Here is a 27,723-nt window from a genome sequence, read left to right as displayed (position 1 = left end):
TTAACTTCAAATTTAAAAAAAAAAAGTGTCAACTGTCATTACAATACAGTATTAATATACATATACATTGACATACTAAGCCCTCCTTGACTCCTATTTTTCTTTTTTTTTTTAATTTAATGCCACCTATCCTGTCTTTTAATTTCCCTTCAGGCAAGTACCGGTACTCTTCCTGCATTACTTTGACTACACTTATTCGTAACACTTGAAAAAAAACTTTCCGTGGCTTACCTGACTCCTGCAATTGTATGAGCTAATGTAGAATTTTTTTTTTTGTAAAAATGATCTTGGAAGGTTTGCACTTTATTGCTATACTACCCATGCAACCACTGTAGATGGATGCAATGAGGAAGGCATTCATCTTTCTCTTTTTGCAGGAGAAACAAGCAAAGTTCTATGAGAACATTATGAAGATCCTGAGGCCCAAACCAGACTACTTTGCTGTGGGCTACTATGGGCAAGGCTACCCTCCATTCCTCAGGGTGTGTATTCATGTTGTCTAGTAACACAGGTCAAATTCATTTGTACAATAATAAAACCGATGTCAAGTACTTCAGGTCAATGCACTAGTCAATATTCTACATAGAGTGTACTATAAAAGAAAATCAGTCATACACAGAGGAGCTTTAGAAAGTCGAAAATGGTGCCTGAGAGTCTTTAACTTTTTACAGTTCCAATTTTGAATGGTTTGGTTAATCTGCCGTACCAAGGATTATGAAAAAAAAAAATCAGCTTTAATGGGAGCCGGGCAGAATGTAGGGACAGCGGTTACTACAGTCGACAGTTTATCATGTTATCTATTACAGCACAGGTGTCAAAGTCAAGGCCCATCATTTTATGTGGCCCACGAAAGCAAATCAAGCATGTCAAGTTCCAAGATGCTTGCTAAAGTCTGAGCCAAAATTTCAAATTGTCATATGTAATCCACAATAACATACCTGTCAACTCATACGGTTTAGCCATAGTTCATACGGATTTTGTGGTGAATCTTACGTATATGGCCGTATCGCACAAATCATACGGATTCTGAAAATTTCCGTTTTTTGTCCCCCCCTAACGGGTAGTTCCGTTTGCTTTTGCCCAGAATGGTGCTCGTCTACTCGAATGCTTTCATTTCTGGAATACAACTCTGAACACAGTAATGCCACTAAGTAGAATGATGATTAGACATTAACCAGACATTGTATTATGGAGATCTACAAAATTTTGTGGGGTTTTTTTCTGTGCCGTTATTTTGACATAAAATGCTTTGGTATGTTATAAGGATTTTTTGCTCTTTATAAGCATTTTTTTGGTAGTTTATACAGGTTGGCGCTCCGAAAAGTTGACAGGTATGCAATAACAGCGATTATTCTTGACTTCTGATTTTAAAATGAGTGAGTCATCAATTTGTTGTGCGCTGTGTATGTAATACGTGGAGGGGATTAAATATTTATATGGTTTCCCAAAATTGATAACGGCCCTCCAAGTGAAACTGTAACGACAATGTGGCCCGTGACAAAAATGAGTTTGACACCCCTGGGTTACAGGGTGCATAAAGGGATTAACATGGTCAAAAATACCTGGGCAAATTCAAGTTATAACAATTTTTACAGCAATTTATTATCCAACAGAACAAGGTCTTCATTCACCGAGGAAAGGAGTATGAGCGCAGAGAGGACTTCCAAAACCAATTGATGAGCCAGTTCCCCAGTGCCGTGCGGCTCAATACCACCACCATGCCTGGGGACGACATCCGGAACTCTTGTCTCCAGTGTATCCTTGCAGCAGAATCAATGAATACACATAAATATTTGACACATTCATTATTAATGCAATGCGTGTGTCTTACTTCATCGCTGTCAGTCAGAATCCTCGCGTCTCCAAAAATACAGGAAATCCATCCATCCATCCATCTTCTACCGCTTATCGGGGTCAGGTTGTGGGGGGCAGCATCTTTAGCAGGGAAGCCCAGACTTCCCTCTCCGATCCTGGGCAATCGGCCCCCGTCAGGGACTTGCCCCCCCTCCCGGGTCCCACACCCGGCACGAATCCCGTTGGTGTCTTGCAAGGTTCCCCGCCAACATTTCCTTCCCACACCTCCCGCAAGCCACCCTTCTCCCTCCGCGACCCCCATTCGCCCTTCGTTTCCCCCCAGCCCCCCCTCCACACGCCCCACCCGCTCCCTCCCTTCTCCCTCCTCCCTTCTCCCCCTCATTCTCTCCGTCCACTCTTTCACAGCCTCTCACGTGTCTGGCATAGTTTGCTTTCGTCACCCACCTTTCACACCCTCCGCACTGTCTCCTTTCTCCCTTCTCCTCATACGCCCCTCCCGTGCAACTCCTTTCGTGACTTATTTTATTCCCTTTCGACCCAAACCTCCTCCCACACCTCCCACACTCAAACTCCACCTGTTCCTCGTTCCTGCGGTGTATGCGTTTTTCATGCATGGTTAGACCAGCTCTACTCCTGCATACTTTTCCGCACCCCTCATACCTACATACCAACCCATCATTCACTCTCCTAACATTCCTTCCCAGTCTCTCCTCGTTCCTACCCACCTCATATCTGTGACCCTTCTGATTTTCCCATTTATACAGGTGATCCATTCGCTCGCTCACTCTCCGCTTCCATCCTTCCCTATCACTCGTCAATCTTTCCACCTCCGTCCAGTCCATTCCTGCATTCCTCATCACTCTCTTCCAATACAACACCGTCTTCCTTTTGTGCCCCATCTTCTTCCCTCTTCCTTCCAATTCCTCCCACCATCCCAATACCATAGCTTTTGTTAATCTTTCATTCCCCATACGCATCACATGTCCGATTCTCTGCAACACTCTCCTCTCAATTTTCCATTCAACGGATTTTACTCCCAACATTTTCCTCACATCATACATATTCACTCCCCTTTCTTGCATTTGCCTCAGTGGTTCTCCATTTCTATCACTCCACACATACCTATAGCACCTATCCATCCACTTCTGTAGTTTCCCCACATCCCTCTTCAACCACGTTCTTACCTGACAGTCATACAACAAGCTGCTCTCCACACACGCCTCCACTACTCTCCCTTGCCACCGCTTTGATAGTCGTGTCCCTTTCAGCCACCCTTTCACACTCCCCCATAGCTGTCCCGCCCTTTTGATCCTGTTCTTCACGTCTATCTGAGTCCCAATCCAGCTTCCTAACACTCTAATCTCCTCCCCCTCTTGCGTTCCAAACTCCAGCACCTCCTCCTTCTCCTCATTGTTCCTCTCTTCCCACTGCGTCATCACACTTTTCACCCTCCTTACACTCTCGTGTATCTCTCCTTTCGTTCCCACTATAGTAGTGTCATCTGCAAACAAGGCGCTCGATACCCGCACTTCTTTTGTTTCCGAGCTCCCTCTCTCCCAGCCATGTTCCCCTGCGAACGACCCTCCTGGTATCCACCTCCACACCACCATTTTCTCCTCCCTGCCATCTCGGTTCCTCGCCACCAGTGCCTGCCTCATCACCGCCTGATGGTAGATATTAAAGAGGATCGGCGATGTAGAGCATCCTTCTCGCAGCCCTCTTGCTGGCATCCATCCTCCACTCACTCCCTCCCTTCCCCTCACCTTGTACTCTGTCGTCTCATGCAGGTCCATAATGGTATCCAGACATTTGCCCTTTAGCCCATACCGTTCCAGCAACAACCACAACGCTGGTTTACTCACTCTCGGATACGCCTTTTTCAGATCTAACAGTCTTGCACATGGCCAGTCGTCATCCTTCACATCCTTCACCCCTTCCTGAGTCACTCTTCTCTTACAATCTTTTACATCCTCCTGTATGCGTACCATCATCTGCGTCACATCTGCTGTGGACCTCCCTTTCCTAAAGCCCGCTTGGTTTTCATCAAGGAGCCTCAGGTGTTCGGCCCACCAACTCAGTCTCTTCGCTAACACTCTTCCTAACACCCTGCTGCACATACTCAGCAGGCACACTCCCCTGTAGTTGTTTCTGTCATTCCTGTCCCCCTTCTTATGTAACGGTACCATCAGTCCCACTTTTACACTTCTATCCCACTGGTCCGCCCTCTGCTCAAACATCTCCCTCACTAACTTAATCCCCCTTCCTAACACTTCCTCACACGCATTCCGTAAATATCCTATTCTCACCCCATCCTCTCCCGGTGCCGACTCTCGTATCTCCCACATAGCCTCCATGATTTCCTCCCTATCTGGCACCTCATTCATGATCTTATTTGCTTCGCTCGCCCTACATCGTCCCCGAGATCTACGGCTCCTCGAACCGCCTCCTCAATCACTCTTGGTTCTTCCTCGTACCTCTCTCTCGACACACTTTCAGACTTCCCTCTCCCCAGCCACTTCTAGCTCTTCTTCTTCATCCTAGGAAATCCAAAAAAAAACTAACAAAAGAAAACCCCCACAAAAAGCCATCTTGCTTTAGTAATCAAACACCGTAGTGTTCCATTCAAGTTGGTATTACACCTAACGATCATGTACAAATGGGCACAAGCATCAACACCACACCACCCCTAAATCACGTTAAAATTCTACTTTATTACATACTTTCATTGATTATGACGGACATCGCCAAAGTCAGCCGTGTACATCAATGTCTGCACTTTTCTCAACTCACAATCAGACAGAAATCCTTTTAATGATTTAAAGGATTTTTTTAAACATGTCTTAGAGCCATGAATGATACAATACATAAAACAATAAGCTGGCTAAGCAAGGTAATAGTGGAAATTAATCTGTACCAAATTTACCCTTGTGACTGATGGGCGTCCTTTTGCACCAAAGCATGGCTATCCGTTTTTAACAAAACTGGCCTTGTCAAATGTATCTCAACTGACTGTTTTCACTCATTATTGTCCTAAAAAACACCCAGATTTCTTTTCATCTTGAGGTGACATGACAGTGGTTCAATGACTATTTTCACATTTCGACTGATGCGACTTCGGTGGCATTGGACTTCAGTAATCCCACAGTGTTTCCCGTCTTTATATATAGCGTTTCAATTCTCAATTATTTGCAACAGATATTCAGTGTTTCACTGTCCGGCCTGTCCTCGAAATCCCTCCTCGCCTGAAGAATAAACCGGTCCCTGACCAGATCATCAAGTCAGTGCTGTCTGAAGATGGGAACGTGTGCACTGAGCTCACACTGCAAAAGAGTTTGGAATTTCAATGACACTGAACTTTGTTTGACTCCTAGCTTCTACAAGTCCAACTACGTGCAGCGTTTTCATTATTCCAGACCTGTGAGGAAAGGACCAGTGGACCCAAACAATGAGTTTGCTGTGAGTAGACTTTTATGGTCATAGAGGAGCGAATGTCATTATCATCAGTTTGAAATGGTGCCCCAAATAGAATTGCTTTTCTCTTAAAGTCTATGTGGATCGAGCGTACAACCTTCACCACTGTGTACAAGTTGCCGGGTATCCTGCGCTGGTTCGAGGCTACTGACATGAAACATGTAAGGATGAATAGATGCTCCACACTACCAAGATTTGACAAATGATTGTTTTTTTGTGTCTTCTTATTCCCCAAAAACCCGCACAGTCACATTACGCCGTGTTATTGTTGTTTTTTACGTCTTTCGTCCCTCCATGCCTGGATCACTCCATCTTCAGACGACCTTGTCCCCATTGGAGAATGCCATTGAAACCATGGACTCCACCAATGAGAAGATTCTGGGCATGATCAACCAGTACCAGGCAGACTGGAGCCTTCCCATCAACCCTCTCTCCATGCTGCTCAATGGGATCGTGGACCCGGCAGTCATGGGTGGCTTTGCTAAATATGAAAAGGTACTGCTGAGGAAAGCCATAATGGGGACACACATCCAGTGTATGAAGTCGCCACTAATTAATGCTCCATCAGGGCCAGATTGTGGTGGTGGCTAGACAAAGGCAGATCTACCTCAAGTAGCTTCACTGTCCAATCGGAACTGTGTGAGGGTGGCCATAACTATGCAAATGAGCCCCACTTTTATGACATAGTGAAGTTCTGACCGGCTTGCTCACAGTCACATTTTCAGCAAAGGGCACATAACAAAAATGAGAAGGCAGACACTGCAGAGACCCAACTACCGGTAATAAATCTGTATACGAGCAATTAAAAATTTAATTTACATAATATGTCCCTTTTAATGAGTTAGTAGTTACTTATAATCAGGCAAAACATTTACTGATGATTTACAGTACATCGTGCTTTCTGTTGATTCAAAATGGGTTCTACTTCCTTCACAGTGGCTATAAAAAGTCTAAACACCCTTATTCAAATGACAAGTATTTATGATATAAATATGAAACCAAGATGAATTATTTCAAAACTTTTTTTCCCCCATTGTGAGCTAGCTAAAACCCTTTCGACTCAATAAACAAACTTAAGTATTTTACGGAGGTGTAATAATAACTGAGATAATATGATTTCAGAAAGGTGCACACCCTCTCCTAACTGGAAATGTGACTGTGTTCAGAATCAAGCAATGACTTTTAACCCTCTGTACTCACCTCCATTTAAAGTGCCATTGAGGCTATGTTCAAACTGCAGCTCAATTCCGACTGCCCCCCCTCCCAATATGCTACACGTATCTGATGTTTTACAAGCTCATGCTGTGTGACCAGGACCATTTGGGTTGTTGTTTTTTTCAAATCTGACCTGGGCCTCTTTCATGTGTGGATATAAATTGGATATGTATGTGATGCATCTGCAGTCTGATCGCTCTCCCATACACATATGTCGTTAAATGCCCAATATGCGCTTCACGTGGGCGAGGGAGAGTGCTTGGGAAGGCTACTACTAACAATGGCCTGTGAATCTGCAAAACAGTCTTGTCCTTACATTGGACAATGATGAACATGTATTGTATCACGCGTGGCAATGATGATGTCATCTTTACAATAGTAGACGACTCCATGAAATGAAATCGAGGACTGGAGCATTGCCTTATTTCCCCTAAATATTTTGACCTCCTCCCACCTTGCTACTCTGTCGATATGAGATGATCAAATAAGCCCCAAAACATTGGGCGGATTTTACTCCTGTAAACACTGTGCCATGTGGTGGTTTGTTTTTTTTTGTTTTTAGTAATGTGAATGAGTCCATAAAAAGATTGGATTTTTGAAAATGAATCCGAATTGGGCATCACGCCCTGCAGTGTGAATGTAAACCTGATTAACCCCCCAAAAAGCTCAGATATTAAGTAGCCTCCCTCAAAGATGTTTCCATTCAGTTGAATTTTTAGGTTGTAGGTCACATGAATAGTGTTTTAACTCGGCCTAATGTTTTTTACATCACAAATTGACATTTGAATGTGGGAGTGTCAACATATGTACCATATCTACCATTAATACTTATCATTTTACTTATTATTTTGTAATCTCATATCAACATCCAATCCTTCTCTAATTGTGTTTGACTTGTTTTGTTTTTGCGATCAGGCTTTCTTTACAGAAGAGTATACTCTGCACCATCCAGATGACAAAGAGAAACTCCTGCGTCTTAAAGACCTCATTGCATGGCAGGTACCTAACAAAATGACAAAAATCTGAAAGATTTAAAAAAATAATAATTTACAAATACTGCCTCTTTGAATTAATTATTTTTCTCTTTATTACCCCTAATTAGATCAAGAAAGAAACCAATCTAGCCCAGATTTAAGATTCACTCTCGTTGCTACCCAACCCTCAAATTCATGCCTGTTTTAAATTAAAACTTTTAATATCCTACACTCTTGAATCTTTGTCTTTATAGATCCCATTACTGGGCGGAGGCATTGCTCTCCATGGAAAGAGAGTCACCGATGATCTGCGACCCTTCCACAAGCGCATGGAGGAATGTTTCAAACAGCTGAAAAAGAAAGTGGAGAAGGAGTATGGTGTAAGAGAGCTGGTAAGAATTCCAAAGCTGACAGCAACTCAGACACTCATGAGTGTCCTTTTTTCACCGGACCATACCTCTACAGATGTATCGACTCCTGTTTAACACCTTTCTAGTATCTGGTCAGCCTCCAGGGGTTCAGAGAATATACCACATGGGTGACTAAAACCAATGTTCCTCACCTTCTGGTCTCGCAGAAATGTATCATTACAGTTTCATTGTAACAATTTTATTGATTCACGGGCAGGGCACACCTGTAAATAAACACGCATGCTAATGTTAGCTCCCCCTGGTGCTAAGTATTACCTGGACAGTGGAGTATTAAACTCCACAGTCTCCAATTTGTCGCAAAGGTCCATTTTTATCATCTTGACTAGAATGTGTCAGAATTTGATATGTTCTGCGTGGGGTGTATTTCTCAGTTTCCTGCGGTACTGTTTTGAAATAGCATTTGTCGCAAAGCAAAATACTGTGCGGTAGAAAAACATCATGGGGAAATTTGGGTTCTCCAGCTATGAGAATTCCCAATTTATTTATTTCTTATTTGCTGAAAAACATGCCTTTTGAAAATATTTACGGTGTGTGTATTTTTGATTACTGGCGCTCTACAACCACATCACCGTTAAGTGGTTTTGACTGTTTGATTTGCTTATTATCAAAATCTTAACTTCACATAATGTTGAGTTTTCTTTTGTTTTTTTAATTTGCTTGGCTACACCACACATTTACCATCTCTCCCCTTTGACTGTTTAAAGACCAGTCCAAGGTGTACACGCGCGATCAGAAGATGAAAAGTGGTATAGAAAATTGATGGACGGAAAGATGAATCTTCTCTAACTTCTGCCTCGTTGTTTCTCTCGCCAGTTGGACTTGGATGACAGAAAGTCTACTCGACCTTGCTCCATGCTGCGATCTGTTCGTCAGTCCATCATCTCCATTTCCTCACTGCAAGGATCTGAATGTGCAACGCCAACCAAACTCTCTGTTGATAGGTAGGTAAAGTGACATTATCAAAAAAAAAAAAGACAAAAATCAATGCAAGAATGACTGTTCCCGAGTGTAGGGGACTGATTTATGAAAGGGTTGCTTACTTAATTGCCACAAAAAGATGTATGAGTTGATCTACTTCCTGGCCATATCCAAAATTCTCCCTGCCAGAAAGGTATAATAGCCCAACAATTCGTTTTGCACATCCTTCAAGGAGCATAATGACAATTTTTGCCTGGCCTCTTAGAACTTTTACCCACTCAGAAAGGGAGTAACATAACATAACCATAAACACGCACACTTTGAATGTGCACATTGTTTGTGTTTAAAAGGGGTTGGAGAAAATGTGGCAAAATATCTAACGTTTGTTCGCCTCTTCCACTCACACTCCCAATTCCATCACTTTGGGCATTATTTTCCACTTGGGGAACTTTCTGAAACTTTCCCAGGTGAAAACCATCAGAGGTACCTGAGCACAAAACCCTCATTTGCATAGGGAGGTATCTACCACATTTACACCCGTTGCCAATTCTGCTGCAATCTATGTACACACCCACCAGCAGTCTATTCGCATTATTAGCATAAACACACATTTTAGTGCCCACTTTTTGGGATCTGAGTAAATTGCACTCCAAATCTCCCTTTTCCTCTTTGCAGGGACTTCCCCCCTGAGTCATTCTTGAGCAGCACGTTGCCACGCTCGAGCGGCAGCCTCAGCGCCAGCACGCAAGAGGACGATGTTGTAACCGTGGGCGACTCTGAGGTGAAACTGAGAAAAAGTAAGAAGAAGAGGAAGAGGAGTAGCATGATCTTCATTACAGAGGAGAGAGAGCAGACCAACGCTCTGGACTGCAAACGGGTGAGCATTGGTTATCACTGTTTGAGTTCTGATTCTGAGCGTCTGTGTGGATGTGTCATGACGATCTCAGTCATCACCACAGTTGTCCAAGAAGCAGGAGTTCCGAAGTGACACCAACTTGTCAGAGCCCAATAATGGAAACGTATCGCTGAGCAGCACTAATTCCAGGTCCCTGCCGACCATTACAGGTAAACTAGTTCTACACCACAATCCACACTTTAGTTTATGTGGGAAAGTAGTACCAGTGTAACTTGGATAGTTGTGCTCGTACTGTAGGTTTATCACTGGCGGTGGTGGGTGGGGCGGACGAGGTGGAGACCCCCCGAGCCAGGAGAGATAGCAAGTCCATGTCTCTCTGCATCACCTCAGACCGAACAGCAGACAGACGCTCCAAAGGCGTCATCGGCCTCTTCTTCAAGTCCAAGGTAGACAAACCATTCATCGTTCAACGGCACCCATCAGTAAACATTCTCATGCTGCAAAGAAAACTTCAACTGCATCATTCACCGCTGTGGGCACAAAAGGAGAGAAACTTCTGGCGTGACCCCCATCACCCCAAAACCTCAAGTCTGTTGGGAACCTTTGGCACATCCTCAAGCCAAAGATTAGTGAGGGTTGCAGGCAGTTCACGTCCAAACAGCAGCTCGGGGAGGCTACCTTGATATCCTGCATAGAAATTCAAGCAGGGAATCTGCAAAAACCTTCTCAGTTCAATGGAATTCTGAGAAATAGCTTTGATTTCAGTATGACCTCCTAATGCTGCAAACTCAATTAGTCTCAGTTTTTTATAACCTAAAAATTTTTAGAAACTCTGTTATGCACAATATTTGGATCGGTGCATTTAATCAGAAAAATATTTGCATAATCCTTTGGAATGCAACGTACCTCACCTTCACTATGAGATGGTAGAGCTGCATAATTTCTCCCAGAAAATCAGAGAGGAAACTTAAAGCTAGTCATGCAACATCAATGCCTTCGTGTAATGTACTCACCTGGAGCATTATCCATCCATCCATTTTCCGAACCGCTTGATCCTCACTAGGGTCGCGGGGGGTGCTGGAGCCTATCCCAGCTGTCTTCGGGCAGTAGGCGGGGGACACCCTGAATCGGTTGCCAGCCAATCGCAGGGCACACAGAGACGAACAACCATTCGCGCTCACACCCACACCTAGGGACAATTTGGAGCGTTCAATCAGCCTGCCATGCATGTTTTTGGAATGTGGGAGGAAACCGGAGTACCCGGAGAAAACCCACGCAGGCCCGGGGAGAACATGCAAACTCCACACAGGGAGGCCGGAGCTGGAATTGAATCCGGTACCTCTGCACTGTGAAGTCGACGCGCTAACCACTGGACCACCGGGCCGCCCTTACCTGGAGCATTATAAATATCATATTATTTCACACTCTTGAAAAGTATGGCCAAAAGACAGATTTAAAATGCTGCTTACTGTCCAAGTAAAAAATACATAAAATAAAATCTACAGTATATAAATATCCTCTTGCAGGGCTCTTCTATAAAATAATAAGAAGAGGAGAAAGACGAATACTTTCGAACATATTTTGTACATGTTTTTAAATGCCAACAACTAAAAGTTTCCATGTCAAAAGTGTGTGTTATGTTATTTGTGTTGACAGAGCTCAAAGGCAGACGATGGGCTGACCAGTGATGCAGGCAAAGACAGTGACAATCATTTCTGACATCCGTTCAGTATTTCAACTTCTGATTTCTCTTCCTCAAAGTTCTGCTTGCACACGCTCAATGTCCCGTTATTTTTGTCATGTCAATTACAGTTTTGCCTTCAATAAATGCTACGTTTTAAGAATGAATGACCTTTGGCGAGTAAGTTCAATGATCGCTTTTAATGCTGAATGTCATCTTGGAGCTCGATAGTCAGTTTCGCTTGAAACCGCCACACCGCCGTGCTTGATTTTAAAAAAATGTGTCAAATCACATTCAGAAATGTTGCCATGTCTCTCTAAAGTCACTCTGAACAAGAAAATCCAATTAGGGTTCGATATTGAGATGTGACACTGTGTAGCGGCTTCTTGTTATTCTCCACAGAGACAAACATTGTATATTTTCATCACACATGGTTTGAAAGGGGCTATTTTGTTGCTTTATAAAAGTTGTGTTTACCATTTGTCTTGGAGTTGTTGTTTTTTAATGTTAGATTTAAGGCTCTAAGAAAATAAGTCTGTAACATATTTCGGCCCAATGCCAGCAAGATACTGTAAGTTCACCTTGTGGTTTTGTCTCAGTTCCATAATATAGTATAGATCGACCAATTTTGTGAGTTTTTTTCTTTTTATCCAAGACACAAAATTATTGTGGTGGTTGTGGGTTTTTGTTCCTTAGTAAAGAAGATTTTAATTAGATGGCAACATTAAAATAATGTATTAAAGAGACAGGAGGGTTGTTCTAAATGATGATAAATAAATCTGATAGTGTAATAATTGTTTATTGGACAGATTTTCTTCTTAAATTGCTTAGATGTCAAGGAATATCTCCTGTGTTCCAACATTAATTTTGTTATTTTTATTTCCGCCACATGCCGAGGGCATAAAACGAGATCACTTCAAATTGCATAGAGTATGCAGTTTTAATTCTTATTTCATTAATGCCGGAACAATGTGGTGCGATATGCAACACTTGGATTCAAGTTTATTAGGCACAGAATGAAACTATCTTTTGTAAGAATAGCACATACTGAGAGGTGGTTCTATTATTTAGTCCCTCTTGTGTCATCATATGAGGTAAGAAAAATAGTAGAAAGAGTTCTAGTCCACTGCCTGGTAAGAACCACACTGCCAGTCAAAATGAGCATTATCTCTGGAAATGCAACATTTGTATCTTGTTAGATTGGAAATGAGTAGGCCTTGCCTGATATTTTGGCCAGTGAGCATTGGATGTTAGAAGCCCCATCTCTGTTGAATGGGTCAGTAAAAAGCACAGTATTAAATGACAGAATGTAATTTCTATAAAAATGGCGCGTGACTGTTGAAGAGCTGATGCTGAACTGAAATGCTGTGGAATTAATTGAATGGTTAAATGGCGAACATGAGACCCACAGTTGGAATCAATTGAATTGCTCGAAATGTAAATGGTGGAGCTAAATGGGTCATTTGGGTATGAGTTTGTGAAACATTAGTGCATTTTCTGAATGTCAAAGAGTTCCCAAGCTTTCCTGAATGAGCTGAACATCTTGAAAGTGGGATGGTTTTAATCAGTCAAGAAGTCTACACAAACCGTACCATTGTTCAAATGTCATTTTGTTTGTGATGTTTAAAAAAAAAAAATCCATCCATTCATCTTCTTCCATTTATACGGGGGTGGGTTTCTGCAAAGGCAGCCCAGACCTCCACCTCACAGCCACTTCATCCATCTCTTCTCGGGGGCTTCCCAAGGCTTTCCCAGAGACAACTTTTTTCTACAATTCATGTATCCAGTAAAAGTAAACGCCTGAGATAATATTGTTGCACAAGTGTGTACACCCTCCTTCAACTGGGGATGTGGCTGTTAGATATGAACCAATCTCATTCAAATTATTATTAAATTGGAGTCATGATAGACCTGCAACTATTTAAAGGGCCTCTGATTAACCCTGAGCAAATTTCAGAAAATGAAAAAGATTTTCCTGACATTTTTTTTTTGCTTCCTAGCAGATACCTATACGACTGTGTTTTAACTCAATTAGAATTGGGAACTGTTCATAATTCCCTCCACCTTGAACTCCACTCGTTTTAGGAGAAGAAAAAGAGTTCTGGTATGCTTCACTGTAGGTTTGGTGTTCTTTTAGTGATGAGCAGTGTTGTGGCAAACACCTGGCATTGTGGTCAGAAATTTCAAACTTGGTTTCATTGGATTGTTGCGGGTTGCCTCGTGAAGGGTTGGTGGTTTGAAACACAGTTCCAATTGTCTGCTGTTGACTTGTCCTTGGGCAAGACACCGAAGCCTTATTTGCTCCCAATGGGCCTTGTATGAATATTCCATAACATATTTTCCACAGGTGTTTGACAAATTTCAATTGTGTTTTTGCAAAATTTTGGAAAATTTTGAAACCATGTTTCAACTCTTGGGGCCATAATTAAGATAAATTAACCTTTTTTAGTCCCACAATGAGGAAATGTACAACTTTTCTGTAGCAAAAGTGGATACAAAAAAAAATACAAAATAGCTTTCAAGAGAGGTCATTTGTCCAAGAGCAGCATTGCACAAAAGAGAGACCTAAAATATTATCGATGCATAAAATATTAAATATATCCAATCCAAGGTTCTCTAATCCTAATTCCAGTAGAAATTTGGAATGCAAAAAGGGGAAACTGTTTGTTGAATGTCCCATTTAATTGATTAGGTTTTTGTATGTGGAAAATGTTGAATTTATAGAATGGTAGGTCGGTAGATAGACAGAGAGACATACATTCACACAATTAATCTTCATCTTCAGACAGAAAACGTGTACTACTCACTAATCATAATACATTTTACTATGAGCGACAGGTGGAAAAATAATAAGGCCTTCACATGAACCAGTGATACTAAAAATAAGTTGCTAGTTCTAACTGAATTCAAATGCAAGCTACAAGTTCACATGCATATGACTGCAAGCAATGTGTTTTTGTAAATCAATTTTCTGTCAATAGATTTGCAGCAGTCGACATTGTCCACTAGAGAGCGGTAAATTACACGTAGGTTTAGTTTTTTTTTTTCAGAATCAATCATTTCGTTTTTGGTCTACAGAGGGCAGTGTTGAAATTCCCTTCTCTTCAGCAGTTGGAGGACGCTCAAGTTTTTTCTGTTACCAGCAAAACTCCCTAAATCATGGATGGTAACGTGTTTGTAATCAGCCATCCTTCTAATCTGTCGCCCCCCCCCCCCTTTTCCACTCTTTGACTGTCACTTCACTTTCCACGCGCTTCCTCCTTGCAACGCTCTGCCTTTTCACCCCATCCATTCTCCCCTTGTGTTTCCAGCCCGTTTGGCCTCTTGCAAGAATTGTCTCTTATCCATCTCCCTTTCTCGCTTTCTCTCTCCATCATTCTGACAGGGTGTACAAACAGCTGATGGCAGAGCAGCAAGTGGAACAGTGCGGTTGTGAGCTTTAACAGCACAGCTTTAGTAATACTGAATTTGACAGCTTGTCAAGACAAGACTGCTCTCGGTGGCTCTTTTCTTTTTTTTCCACCTCCACAGCCGTGGTACTTTGTGGTACTATTTTATTACGCCATCTCTACAGAATCATATTGGGTTTAGAAGAATACTGTATTTGAAATCGGTCACATTTTCACCGGTCATGTTTTGCATCTGCTCTTTCTTTCAACTTTCAGGGATTATTTCTCTTCAGATAAGAAAGACCCATATTGACTCTGAATGACAGTCTGTCCTTGATGTTACTGGTGGTAACAAGGTTCAAAGGAGAATTTCTATTTGCTTCTCAAAAGAGGAGTAAACGGCCATTTAGATATAGTGTACGGTCTCTTTGTCAAGTGGTCGTTTCAAGTATGCAAAAATAGGAATCAATACTTCCTTTTGCATCCAGTCTGTTTTCAAGTAGCGCCACTTGATGCTGCTATGAATGTTTGGATGGGCTTTGATCAGAGCGAGGCACAGAAGAATGACATTAGGGTGGGTGTGTCATCTTAAATTGATAATTCATGGGTGATGGTCATATTGTATATCTGCTTATGCAATGTGTCAAGCACTCACAAGCTTCCTGGTATGTTTGGTGTGTCTCGGCGGCAGCAAATTAGCAGTCAGCTATCTGCAAGCCCCGATGTTACTGTGTTTGCACGACAGACAGATAGACTACCCAGAAGAGGAAATGGAGAGAGGGTGAAATAGGAGGATTTTATCTATGGGTGGGATCCTGTGTTGTCAGCCCTCAGATTCAATTTTGAGAACAAACAGCAGAGACCAAACTATAGATGACATGAAAAGTCACACCCTGTGTGATATAACAAAAAAAGACCAAGTTGCATAGTTTCAAAACTTGGGTACACAATTTCATTTGTTTTCCCCACTATTTATGTGACATAAAACATGTACAACTAAATTGGAAAAAAAGAGATATTTTTATGAGGGGAAGACGAAATAACCAACTGAGATAAGTGAATGCACACGTGTACACAAAGTTCATCATTTCCCACTCACATCCACCCTTGTCAAATAGGAGTCAGCACATACTTGCTACCATTTAAAGTTCCTCGTATTAGCTCTAGATGGTCTAATAAACTTTTCAGAATCAGAATCATCTTTATTGGCCAAGTATGTAGAACACACAAGGAATTTGTCTCCGGTATAACACGCTGCATTAGTATCATCATAAACAAGGACATGACAAATAAGTATGGAAAAATTAAGTATGGAAGGACATTTCGTAATGTAAGTGAACCGTAGTGCGGTTCACTTTGTATGTCACATCTTCCATTTTCCACATCCAAGCCAGCTCCTGTATCTTTGGCCTCAGACCACCTTACATTGCACCTGACCCTATTGGCCCTTTCCACAAGTGGTGAGCTTCTGGGAAAGGGAATCTTTGGAGTCATTGGACTGTACCCCACCTCCGGGCCTGGCTCCAAAAGGTGGCCTAGGTGACCCGCATCCAGGCGATTGAAAATTCGATACATTTTATTTCTCATCAAATGTGGTTCTGAGTTGTGCTTTGTCTGGTCCCTGACCTAGGAGCGGTTTTCCCTGGGTGACCCGACCAAGGGCAGAAAGCCCCTGACTACTTATTTCCTTGAAATATTTTTATATTATACTGCGACTGTTCCTTCGTCTTGGTATTTCACAGCCGTCTGGATGCCCTGCGGCACCATGCTGCCTCCCAGTCTTGATAACATACCAGGCAGCAGGTTGGGTCTGTCGGTGCAGCTATTACGTGTGAAGTCTTGGAATTTAATACAAATACTATTTTAGTGTACTGAAGTGGTTTCAGTTATTTTGTACTTTACACAGTGACAGTATTTACTCGACACTTCTGGATTTCACTTTCACTTTTACACATCGAAGTAAAACGTCAGATTTTACCGTAGAACATTTCCCCTTAACTTCAAGACGCGTTACTCAAAATAAAATCTGGAAAAAAGGGCCAGGGTCCATTTAATCCGGCAAGCCCACTTTCTTTCTGCACAAAATAAATCAATTACTGCTTCAGCATTGAGTCCATGCTAGGTGCCCCTCCCTGGCTCTTTTTTTTTCAATGAAAAAAAATGCGAGCTAGTTGAGAGTCTATTCTTTTCTATTCTACATGATTGCATGTGCATTTTGGCCAATGTTAATGTACAAAGTAGGATTGCATAGCACTGTGCTCTACTGGTCTGTTTCAACAGTATTTTCTTTGTTTATATGACATCACACATTTACTTGCAGATTTAGCTATTTCTAGACGCACCTCTCACACCAATGCCAGGCAAACTGGAAAATGTAGTGAGCTACGCTTCAAGTTATTCTACATTAAATTAGGCTTCATTACACTGAAGTGGTCCAAAAGAAGGAACGAAGCAGATTAAGCTAAAAAAAAAAGATGACAAAAGTAGCCAAGCCACATCAAAGCATTTTATTATTTATTCTAATTTTTTTTAAGCATCACAATTTTGTATTTGTTTACAATGTGTGCATTGTAAGAGCAGTAACCAATAAAATTCCCTTCATGCCCGACTTTCAATGAATCATTTGGGTTTACATTTACCGGTATATGGAAAAAAAATTGTACAGTACATCTCAGGTTTCTGGAGGTGCTGTGCTGCCATGTAAACTAATTGTTTAGGGGAAAAAAGATATTGAGTGCAAGTTGTGTGGCTGTGACTTGAGTTGTTAAAACAAGTGAATAATCACTATTTGTGTAGTCAAGTAAAATATCTCCAGCCACCCATTGATGAAAAATCCTCGAGGAATCACTCAGGGTATTTAACTGTCGGCTCACTGATCAGTTAGTCAGTTGTCACCAGAGGCCTTCTTGCCATGGTAACTGCCCTCTGCCCCTTCCTGTGGGGATTTGCTTCACTTTGCTTTCCATCCTTGCAGTACAATTGCCTTGTTGCAGTCTACTTTTGAATCCAAAGGGCAAGTGCTCACAAACTTCTGTGTGTGTGTGTGTGTGTATGCGTGCGTGTGTGTGTGTGTGTGTGTGTGTGTGTATGCGTGCGTGTGTGTGTGTGTTTGTGTGTGTTATCAGTTATGCAGGATGGTCACAGTATCCCTCTGGTGATGGACTCTGATGCCAATTCGTTGCATCAGCTCAAAACAAGTCAAACTGCCACCAAATGTATCCAAACGTATGTTTCTGTAACTATGATTGGCCGTCAACCAGCCTCTCGCCCGAAGTTAAATGGGGTTGGTGTGAGAAAGACAGTGTCAATAATGACTTCACTATGATGTAGTGCAGTTCTATACCACGTCAAACTGTTGTTCCAGTAATATCAAGATGACAATCAAAATGTGTCGATTTCTTGATGAAGATGAACGTTTTTAATTAACCTCTTATCGCAACCCTTTTTCGTTTAAGCAAGTGCTCCTAATATTGCGTCAGGAGGACACCAATTTTAAAATGAGGTGTAACAACACAGGTAGAAAAAAATAATAATAAAAATTTCACGCTAGAGTTGTTGAACAGATAGCACCACTGTGCAGGCGAAATGGGAGAGAGATCAAATTTTAATGGACATGAGCCACACTGCTGGAGAAAGAGATAAACACTGTCTGTATTGGAACTTTAGTTCACAGTCACACCTTTGCAAAACGTTCCATGCGACATTGATTCTGAAGGTGATGGTCCCTGATCCTTAGACACACCTCCCTCTGTCTGCCAGATGGATGTTCAGCTCCATTTGTGGCACGTATTCGAGTCGTACAGGCTTTTACACCAAGTTAACCACCTGGAAATGTGTGTTTATCAACTATATTAGACTGACCTTGTGTAAAGTTTCTGCCAAATCTGCATTAAATTAACAACATTGGAGAGACACTTTTTTGGAATGGTTCATACTCTGGTACGGTCTGTAGTTTAATGGAATCAATAATTTTGATGCTTAAACATTTTGATTGTTTTGCATATACAGTATGTAAAAAATGTACTAGAGATAATGCTGTTTATTATTCCCACATTCTTGTCAGGGAAAGAAAAAAACTTTCTGTGGTGAAATATCACACTTGATTCATTCCTGACTTATCAGACAAGCCCAGTGATTCAAATTTGAGTATAAAAACGTCAATTCAGTTTGACATTCCTCATCCCTGTCCAAAAACAGTAAAATACCAAGCGCTCACATTCAGTAAAATCAACGTCAGCCAGACAGTCATAAAAGAACTTCATGACGCTGGATTTTCTCGAGAAGCATTTGCGCTGCTGTCACAGGATGCATTCTTCCATTTTATTTTAAGCCCATTGTCTCCTCTTGCAAGCTCATGTTAATGGGAAGTGGTGTGTGGAAGAGTTCATGTAGGACCGGACGGTTCCCGCAGGGCAGGTCGTCCTCTGTATGGGTCTAATTAAACACAGCTTTCTCATTTGCACCCCTGCTTCTTCTGCTCATCCCTTGTTCGTCAGCTCCTCCCCCTCCATGCGCACCGGGCTCATTAATTAGTTTCCGAGATCGAGATCAATCTCAATGCCATCCCACCTACAGGAAGTCCAGCAGGAACTGCAATTGTTAATGTTGTTTGAAGTGTTTGGAATCCTTAGGCTGCTAACTGAACCAGTGCAAATGTTTTGTTTTGAACAGGAGTTCTTTCTTTGTTTTCCACAGTTCTGGTGCAAAGCGTGTACCCGTTCCTCGCCCATGAGAATGTAACACATTGACACAGAGCATGTGGTTGAAAAAAAAAAAAAGTTCAATCAGCAGGTCTCCTTAAGCTGTTGTGTCCTCTCCTTAGAAAAAACAAAAACATACAGTGGTGCCTTGGGATACAAGTATTAAGTGTCAAGTACAACTTTATTGTCAAATGTGCTGTATGTGCAGCACAGATGAAATTTCCTCCCTCTTAAACAGACAACAGACAACAAGAGTGACCCGGGTGAAGTTTACTGTCAAGCTGAACATAAAGAGAATTACATGTTGTGTATATTTAAAACAACCACACAACTTGCCAACATAGTCCACTCGCTTAACGTTTACATACTACACAAAACGCCATGGATGGGCTAACAAAAGGCATTGAATAGTCACGATGATACTAGTACTTGAGCAACAAGTTTTTGAACACAAATGGTGCATGAACATATTGATTAACAATATGTGACTCACGGGGATATGTTCTTTATCCTCTGAAAAAGTGTATGCGTGTGTGTGTGTGTGTGTGTGTGCGTGTGTGCATGCGTGCGTGTGTAATGTCTTAATTATGATGCAGAAAAGTGGTGAAGATTGCACGACTGTCTGTGTCCTATGTGTTGTGTTGTGTTATTTTGACTTCAAAATGGCGCCGGGTGAGTGGCTGCCTTTCCAGCAGCTCCTATATTTTGTTGTTCTACTTCTTCCTTTCAAAACTTTGCTGCTGTGAATCGGGAATTTCTCCATTGCGAGACTAATAAAGGTTTTCTTATTTTCTTATGATGGGGAGGACACCAGTCACTCTCAAAGCAATCATCCTCGGATTAGGTGTCATCCGATGGACAAGATGACGAGGTTTGCAAACCCTTGCCAAAAAACATCACAGGAAGAGGGAATCAGAATTCTCATCTCACGCTGTTCTTCATTTCAGTCCATTTCATCCATAATTATACAAATGCTGCTCTGTTGATTCTTACAGATGCGGTTTCTTTGATAATCATGCATTAATTTGGAACAAATAAATATTTAAATGAGCATTTACAATTGTTCCTTGAAATCAATACTTGAAAGTGGCTGAATCTATCAGCTTAACATAATCGATAAGTCATTAGAGTTGGTAATAGCTTGCTAATGGAAGCATATAATTTGGTGGGTCTTGAACATGCTGCAAGGAAAAACTGATGTGGGTGGAGAGTGCAGGGGGGGGGGGAAGCTATTACATACAGCTGGTTAGGTCACATGCACCCTAGGGATACACAATGTCCACAAGAGAGTCTAATCACACATTTGTTTCTTGTCAAAAGACCAGCAAACATAAAGTGTTCAGCCTGTTATATACCCTTTAAAGGTGTCGTACCCATCTGTACAAGAACTTGGATTAGTTGTGGAGACTGCACGGACATGTTTGATGAGTTGCTGCCTCATCTGGCCAAAGATTGCTGGTCATGTTGGATGTTAATCGAGCTGACACTCACCTCTGCCGATTTTTTTCAAGAGGCATTGACAGGCAGAGGACAGGATACATAAATGCAGATGAGCTCGTAAATTAACAGACAAAGTCATGAATTAATGATTAAAAGCTATAAATGTATCACCTTGCCTCATTAAAGGGGACAATCAAATGCCTGCTGCTACTTGCACAAGCAAACACAGAACTCATCTTTTTGCCCTGAAGCTGGCTGACACCCTGTCCAGGGGGAAGATGCCACACCTAAAAATTCAGAAGTGAAAAAGCCTTTTGGATTAAAGGTGAAATGTTTTCAACAAAAAAGAACAAACCCGGTTGCTTTGGTTCAATCTTACCATGAATAACCCTGCCTTTAAAATACTTTATTTATCCTGGGCCAATCACTTGTTGAACAATGTTTGGATTTGTCTCCGGTTACCTGCAGTAAGTCGTTTTAACACTGGAGCTCTCACCCCCCCCCCCCCCCCCCCAAAAACCCAATGACAAGACCTTTGCAAAATCCCCTTCATCCTCTCAAAACACATCATTTAGACAATGGATTTCAGTCCTCTGAGAAAGATTTTGTGAAGGTCAGGTGGGACAGGAAATGAAAGGACTGACATTATTAACATTTTAAAGGCTCTGGGACTGTTGTCTTGTAATCACAGGATGAAAGTTAAGTACGTGACATTTGTAAAATAATGTTAATAGGACAGTGGTCACTGGCCGGCTCAATACGTACACCTACAGTATGCAATCAAAGAGACAATTAAAGAGCTACATCTAAAGTCCCAGGAAAGTGAAAGTAAAAGTAGAGTAAAAAAATTCGACAAAAATCCAGCAGCTGTCTCTGCTCACACATGCTGTGGCCGTGCGTTGACCACACTCAGCTGTCAACAGTCAACCAATTACATACCTGGTTGTCAGACAGAACCATCTTAAATTGTCCTTGTAGCATTATCAACTTCGAGCTGGGCATTGGAAAGGAAAGACGACGGAGTCTCACTCAGTTTTCTTCATCCATCCGTTTCTGATCCGCTTCTCTGCACAAGGGTCGCGGGGCATGCTGGAGCCTATCCCAGCTGTATACGGACAGTAGGCGGGTGACACGCTGAACTGGTTGCCAGCCAATCGCAGGGCACACATAGACAAACAACCATCCACGCTCACACCCACACCTGGGGACAATTTAGAGTGTGCCATTAACCTGCCATGCATGTTTTTGGAATGTGGGAGGACAGCGGAATATGTGGAGAAAACCCATGCAGCTACGGAAGGCTGGAGCCGGAATTGAACCCTGCACCTCTGCACTGTGAGGCCGACGCGCTAACCAATGAAAGGTAAATGAAGTTTCCCCAGTACTTTTGAAATGGCCTACATACATGGTGTTACATTTCGCTAATGTTTTAGTGTTCACTCAGTGGCACTTTCTGGCATCCACTGCTGGGGAAGAAGGGGCTTGTGGGGTGGGGCAGAAAAAAAATGCTCCCTGTGTAACACTTGCAATGCTTTTCTATCACTTGATGGATCATGACATGTCCAGTCATTGGCGTTTATATGGAGGTCTTGCAAAGTTACAATTCAAGTGAGGACCGCCACTGTAAACACTGCGGACACATATTTTGCGATACCTTCCAGAACCCATAAAAGTCTTGTGTGCTCGCCCAACTCAAAAAGAAGGAAAGCAAAATTGGTATTTTGCCAGCAGCCAGTGCATAAAAGTTCCAAACCATAGGAAGATACCATTTTACTTTCAAGCCAAAAGTTTTAATATAGCCACAAATGAGCATTGTAAACCCCACAGTATAATGGCTTTATTTTATTTTCTTTTTAATCACCACTACTCCATAAGTGCCTCGGGTATTGTTAATTACGTGACAGTTAATTTATATTGAACTTGGAATGGTTCTGTTTCCTTCTGGAGTTTGTGGTCTTGGCTTGGTGTGTCCTGAGGTGAGTCTCATTTATGCACCGTCTTTTAATTGGCCAGAAAAGTTCACTCTCCTAGTCTTGGAAGGAGAAGTCGAATTAAATTTGACACTACTTGACTGTATGGCATATGCATATCGAGTGCAGGTTCAATTGGTCAGTGAATAACCTTTTTTTGTTTGGAAGAGCATTTTTAGACAACTGGCACCACTTTGTTCAGGCTTATGCGTGATGTAGCTGATGCCATCAGACTGTATGATTCAGGTCCAGTCATTCTCAAAGTGCGGCACTGTACAAGTACCAAGAGGGTTCGTTGTTCGAAAAATTCACTGCCCAAGAACAGTCCCGTTGTATTCAGCTTATAAATTCAAGACTTTGCAATCAACATTTAGAACTGTTTGTTTTTCATTTCATTCATTTATTTCAGTACAACTTTGATTGAACTTTTGTGAGAATAAATTTTAATTAAATCATTACTAAGTGCAGTTTTCAAATTTCCTATAGGCCTACTGAAGTGCAGTGTTAATGTTCAAACTGCATCAAGTTACAATGGCTTACAAGAATATTATATGGCAAAGGAATAAAACCTCTGTCTGGAACTTGGCGAGCTCCATATTTTTAGGAGACTGTTGGTGTAAAAAAACAACAAAAAAACAAAATTGAGAGCCACTGAGATCTGGCTCCAAGGAAATATGTGTGTATCCTATCAGACCTAAGGAAAAATTGGGGTATGAAGACATCACATAGATTTAGAGAACATAATCAACTTTAGACCTTCATCACTGTTCATTTTAGTCAGGAGAGGAGTCAAGGAGAATACTTTGAAATGTAGTACTGTGAATACAGGGTAAGTCATCAGTCTAATCAGCTGAGAGCTAGCCGATGGTTCAATGTGCCACCACACCAAAGCATGTAGCCACTGTTAACATGTCAATCATGAACAGATTCGCAATGAGAGCAAGAAAATGCACACAATATGCAAAGACAAGGGGTGACACAATCTACTAGTGATGGCTTTGACTCACAAAGTAAAAAGTGAGTGCCTTGATAGATGCATGCAGAAGTCTACATAGGGACAACATGTTCATCTTCTTTAGGAAATGATGCCTCAAGGTGTTATTTGCAATACAAATCCCGCTGTCTGATTTTGTTAACTGTTTGTAATAAGGAGATACACCCCTTCAGTATTATGTGTGGGGACCTACGTACATGGTAATGAGGGATTCGATTTTTTCCATATACTGTACTGTCAACTCAAGCAGATGATTGACATGTGTATTTGAGGAATATTATTTCTCTGGGTGGCACGCTGATCGACTGGTTAGCACATCCGCCTCACAGTGCAGAGGGAGGGCGTAGGATTGAATCCAGCTCTGGCCTTCCTGTGTGGAGTTTGCATGCTCTCCACGTGCCTGCGTGGGTTTTCTCCGGGTTCTCCGGTTTGCTCCCACATTCCAAAGATTTGCATGGTGGTAAAATGGACACAAGTGTAAATTGGTGTGGGTGTGAGCGCGAATGGTTGTTTGTGTTACCTGCAAGTGGCTGGCAACCAGTTCCGGGTGTACCCAAAAAGAGCTGGGATCATCTCCAGCCCGCCCGGGACCCTTGTGAGGAGAAGCAGATTAGAAAATGAATGGATGGATGATTTTTCTGTCTTGGATTTTTGTCATTTCTGAAGTTGGAATAGGAAAAAGAAACCACACCAGGCCAAGCAATTTTAACTAAGGAGCGCTGATTTAGTGTTTACTGTCGCTCCCAGTTTGCCAATGGAGGTTTTGGAAACTAATTTAGTTCCATGTAAATGTGAAAGAATGACCAGGCAAGCCCATTCATTTGGGAATAGAGCTGCAGAGAACCTTCAACGCAGCTTGAATGCATAGTGGCTGGTGGTTTATCTCTCCTCTCGTTAATCCTCCGCTCAACAGGCTGCTTTATTATCTACAAACATGTTTTTAATATGACCCTGTCATTTCTGTGTTTGTATAGCGCTGCCACAATTTCCTTTTCATATTTGACGACTCTGTGCTTCAATTATGAAGTTAATTGTAGTTTCGTCATTGACTTGATTGTTAGCGCTCGTGTTTTTGTTGTTGTTGGTCATCTCTACAGCAAAAGTGGGGTAGGCAAATATAATTTACTACAATTTATAGCCAACATCCTTGCTTGCTGATGATAAATGGATACTTCAACCTCCAATCTCCCTTTTGAGGTTATTGATAGGTAGCAAGGTAAAACATTTTCATGACAGTTTCATTAAAGCATTGCATTGTTGTATACTTCCTGTTAAAATTTGCATAGTGTAGAGATGAATGACAAGTTAGCCTCCTGATTTTGACGTGCAAGAATCAATCAACTGCTCAGTGTAAACAGTACGGAAAGTGGGCTTGGCTTGTCATCAGACAACATAATACAATCATTTCTGAAATTGTACCCCACAATTTGATTTGAGTCCATCAGGCTTTGCGTGTTTTTTTTTTGTTGTTGTTGTAAGTATATCATTCCCTTGTAAAATTGCCCCCTGAAAAGAAGTTCAGCACGAGTCTGAGAAGCTTAATGGTCGTCACACTGGTTCAACTTGTAAAACAGTTTCTGCTAACATGGGCAAGCTTCTCAAAACAGGAGCCGTTCTTGACACACCATGCAGTGGAAGGCCTGCTACTACCATCACTGATTAACAAAAACTGAACTCTTAGAGCAGACATTTGTGCAAAGCAAGGGAAAATATCTCGAGAGATGCATTTGAAAAAATTGTAGCCGGAGACAGAAAGACTGAAATTGGGGAGCCATGGCAGGCTTACAAACACTGCACGGCTCATGCCGTCCAATGCTAACGGCCCTATATCTGTCCAACTAAAATAAATAAATAAAAATTTAAAAAAGGAAGTGTATCGTGAATTTTGGGACCTTCTTTATATTGGCACCATCACTCTTCGTCCCTTGCAACTGGATTCAAGTTAGGGAAACTGCAATGCCTTCGTCTTTTCTCTGTCCGCTGTGTGATTTAAGATGCATATTCTCACTTTTCTATTGAGCTGCATGTGGGTGCTTGTTTGTTTTCACCCACGCCTTCAAATTTAATCACCCAGACACCAAAAATGATTTAAAAAAAAAAAAGAAAAACAGAGCCGCCCCCCCAAAAAAAAAATCATTGTCAAATGTGTCACGGATATGCTATTGTTCCACTTCCATCCTGCTGGAGGAGTGAGTATTAACTGCCACAGAGGAAGGAATATTTTGTTGTTATTGTTTTTTCACCACAATTTTGGACTCATGTCCCCACTGTGATGCCATTGAATTGTGAATTACTTGAAGACTTGATTACTTGAAACTTCATTACTTTGAAATCTCTACCATAAGATAATGTTTTGTGTCGTAACCCATGTGACACCATGTAATCATCCATCCATCCATCCATTTTCCACCGCTTATCCGGGGTCGGGTCGCGGGGGCAGCAGCTTTAGGAGGGAAGCCCAGACTTCCCTCTCCCCAGCCACTTCTTCGAGCTCTTCCTGGCGGATCCCGAGGCGTTCCCATGCCAGCTGGTTCAACCATTTTGCATGGGAATATTTTGCAACGGAAATGCTACATTTTGCCTGACAATAATTTCAAATTAGGTTCTCTTAAAAATATTGTTTTCATAAATCTCATTAATAATAATTTAAAAAGTATAAACTGCAGTGCATGAGTTTTCGGTGGGATTTTGTTATTTGGTCTGTTTTTTGTTGTTGTTGTTTTTTTTGGGAGGGGGGCTCCTTGTCGTGGATGATTTTGTTTTTGATTTGCTCAGATTCTACAGCTTAATTTGAGTTTCTGTCCTTTATGTCCCTTTGTTTGATTATTGGTCACTCTTGTGCCTTGTTGGCTTTGCCATGTCACTTGTGCATCTGCCACAAAATTTTCCACTTGTTTTTTTTTTTTGTTTGTTTTGTTTATTTTTCAGTTCAATTTCTGCTCATCATTCATACTTGCCAGGTTAAGTCTGTTGTTCAGTTAGTGTGTGCCGTGTGGTAATAGGTCTGCTTGATTTGGTAAATTCTTTTGTTTGTTTTAAGAAAGGCTGGCGAATGATGAGAAGAATATTTGCAAAGAAAACCACAGTTAATTGGCCTTCTGTGAATTGTAAATCTTTGACAAGCACAAATATAATTCTCTCTTATTCTAATAGAAATTGTCATTCCTCCTTCGCTCGTCCTTCCTCATTTTTTTGTTTTGCTTTGAAGGCCATAAGAAGATAATGTGCAAAGTAGAGACAAGTGAGAAATGAGGAACTGTTAATACGTGTTATATCTTTCAGGGATGGAGACCCTTGCTTGAGTAATTTAATTAGCAATGGGGGTCGGACGAATGTAGAAATACAGCAACTCTGTGGCACTGGAGCCTCTATGTAACTACGGGTACTTTGGATCATGTGTCCTTTTCACGGCCAAGGGGAAACTGGAACTTACTCTGTGAGAGCTGGGTTTTACCTTGGACTTGAAATCCCGGAGAAAATATTTAATTCTCCATCATAGTTGCGGCCTGCCCAAGTTAGTCTTGACATCTTACATGACATTATGTAAATAATTCAATATGAGTATGAAAGGGGAAAGTTGGGTGGGAGGATAAGCTGTCATCTTCGGTCGCCAACGGGGGTAAATGCGCTGCAAACGGCCAAACGCTAAAAACACAAATATGCTGGGAAAAAAAATGCAAACAAAAAAAAAAGACAAAACACACATTCAAACTAAAAAAATACACAAAACAACTGCAAATGGTCAAACGTTGCAAACTAAGGTATGATATAAACAAAAAAACAAGGCAGAGCATTTGCAGCAAACTATAGTCATCACTTACATTGACAAAAAACATTGTTCTGTTGATTCGAATCTCTTGAGGTTGAAA

At 41.6% G+C, this 27,723-nt stretch overlaps 1 protein-coding gene across 2 annotated transcripts in view; it reads left to right on the top strand.

The window, feature by feature from the left end:
- Nucleotides 1–11,842, top strand: part of dock2 (dedicator of cytokinesis 2) — a 114,262-nt gene extending 102,420 nt beyond the window's left edge. Inside the window, exons 40-52 of one of the 2 annotated variants that reach the window (XM_086135933.1) lie at nucleotides 378–482; nucleotides 1,614–1,755; nucleotides 5,011–5,092; nucleotides 5,187–5,271; nucleotides 5,361–5,447; nucleotides 5,605–5,781; nucleotides 7,417–7,500; nucleotides 7,730–7,867; nucleotides 8,720–8,847; nucleotides 9,500–9,701; nucleotides 9,784–9,889; nucleotides 9,978–10,126; nucleotides 11,337–11,842. In XM_086135933.1, coding sequence (XP_085992059.1) covers nucleotides 378–482; nucleotides 1,614–1,755; nucleotides 5,011–5,092; nucleotides 5,187–5,271; nucleotides 5,361–5,447; nucleotides 5,605–5,781; nucleotides 7,417–7,500; nucleotides 7,730–7,867; nucleotides 8,720–8,847; nucleotides 9,500–9,701; nucleotides 9,784–9,889; nucleotides 9,978–10,126; nucleotides 11,337–11,399 — 1,548 coding nt within the window. In that variant the 3' untranslated portion in view covers nucleotides 11,400–11,842. Of the gene's footprint in view, nucleotides 1–377; nucleotides 483–1,613; nucleotides 1,756–5,010; nucleotides 5,093–5,186; nucleotides 5,272–5,360; nucleotides 5,448–5,604; nucleotides 5,782–7,416; nucleotides 7,501–7,729; nucleotides 7,868–8,719; nucleotides 8,848–9,499; nucleotides 9,702–9,783; nucleotides 9,890–9,977; nucleotides 10,127–11,336 lie in introns of those variants that run through there. The other variant, XM_086135942.1, reaches the window with a different exon arrangement.
- Nucleotides 11,843–27,723: the final 15,881 nt, after the last annotated feature.

This window comes from Hippocampus guttulatus, chromosome 2, assembly GCF_054856545.1.
Source record: "Hippocampus guttulatus isolate MCC_2025c chromosome 2, RoL_Hgut_1.0, whole genome shotgun sequence".
Taxonomy (NCBI): Eukaryota; Metazoa; Chordata; class Actinopteri; order Syngnathiformes; family Syngnathidae; genus Hippocampus; species Hippocampus guttulatus.
This window is presented reverse-complemented; position numbering and strand designations above follow the sequence as displayed.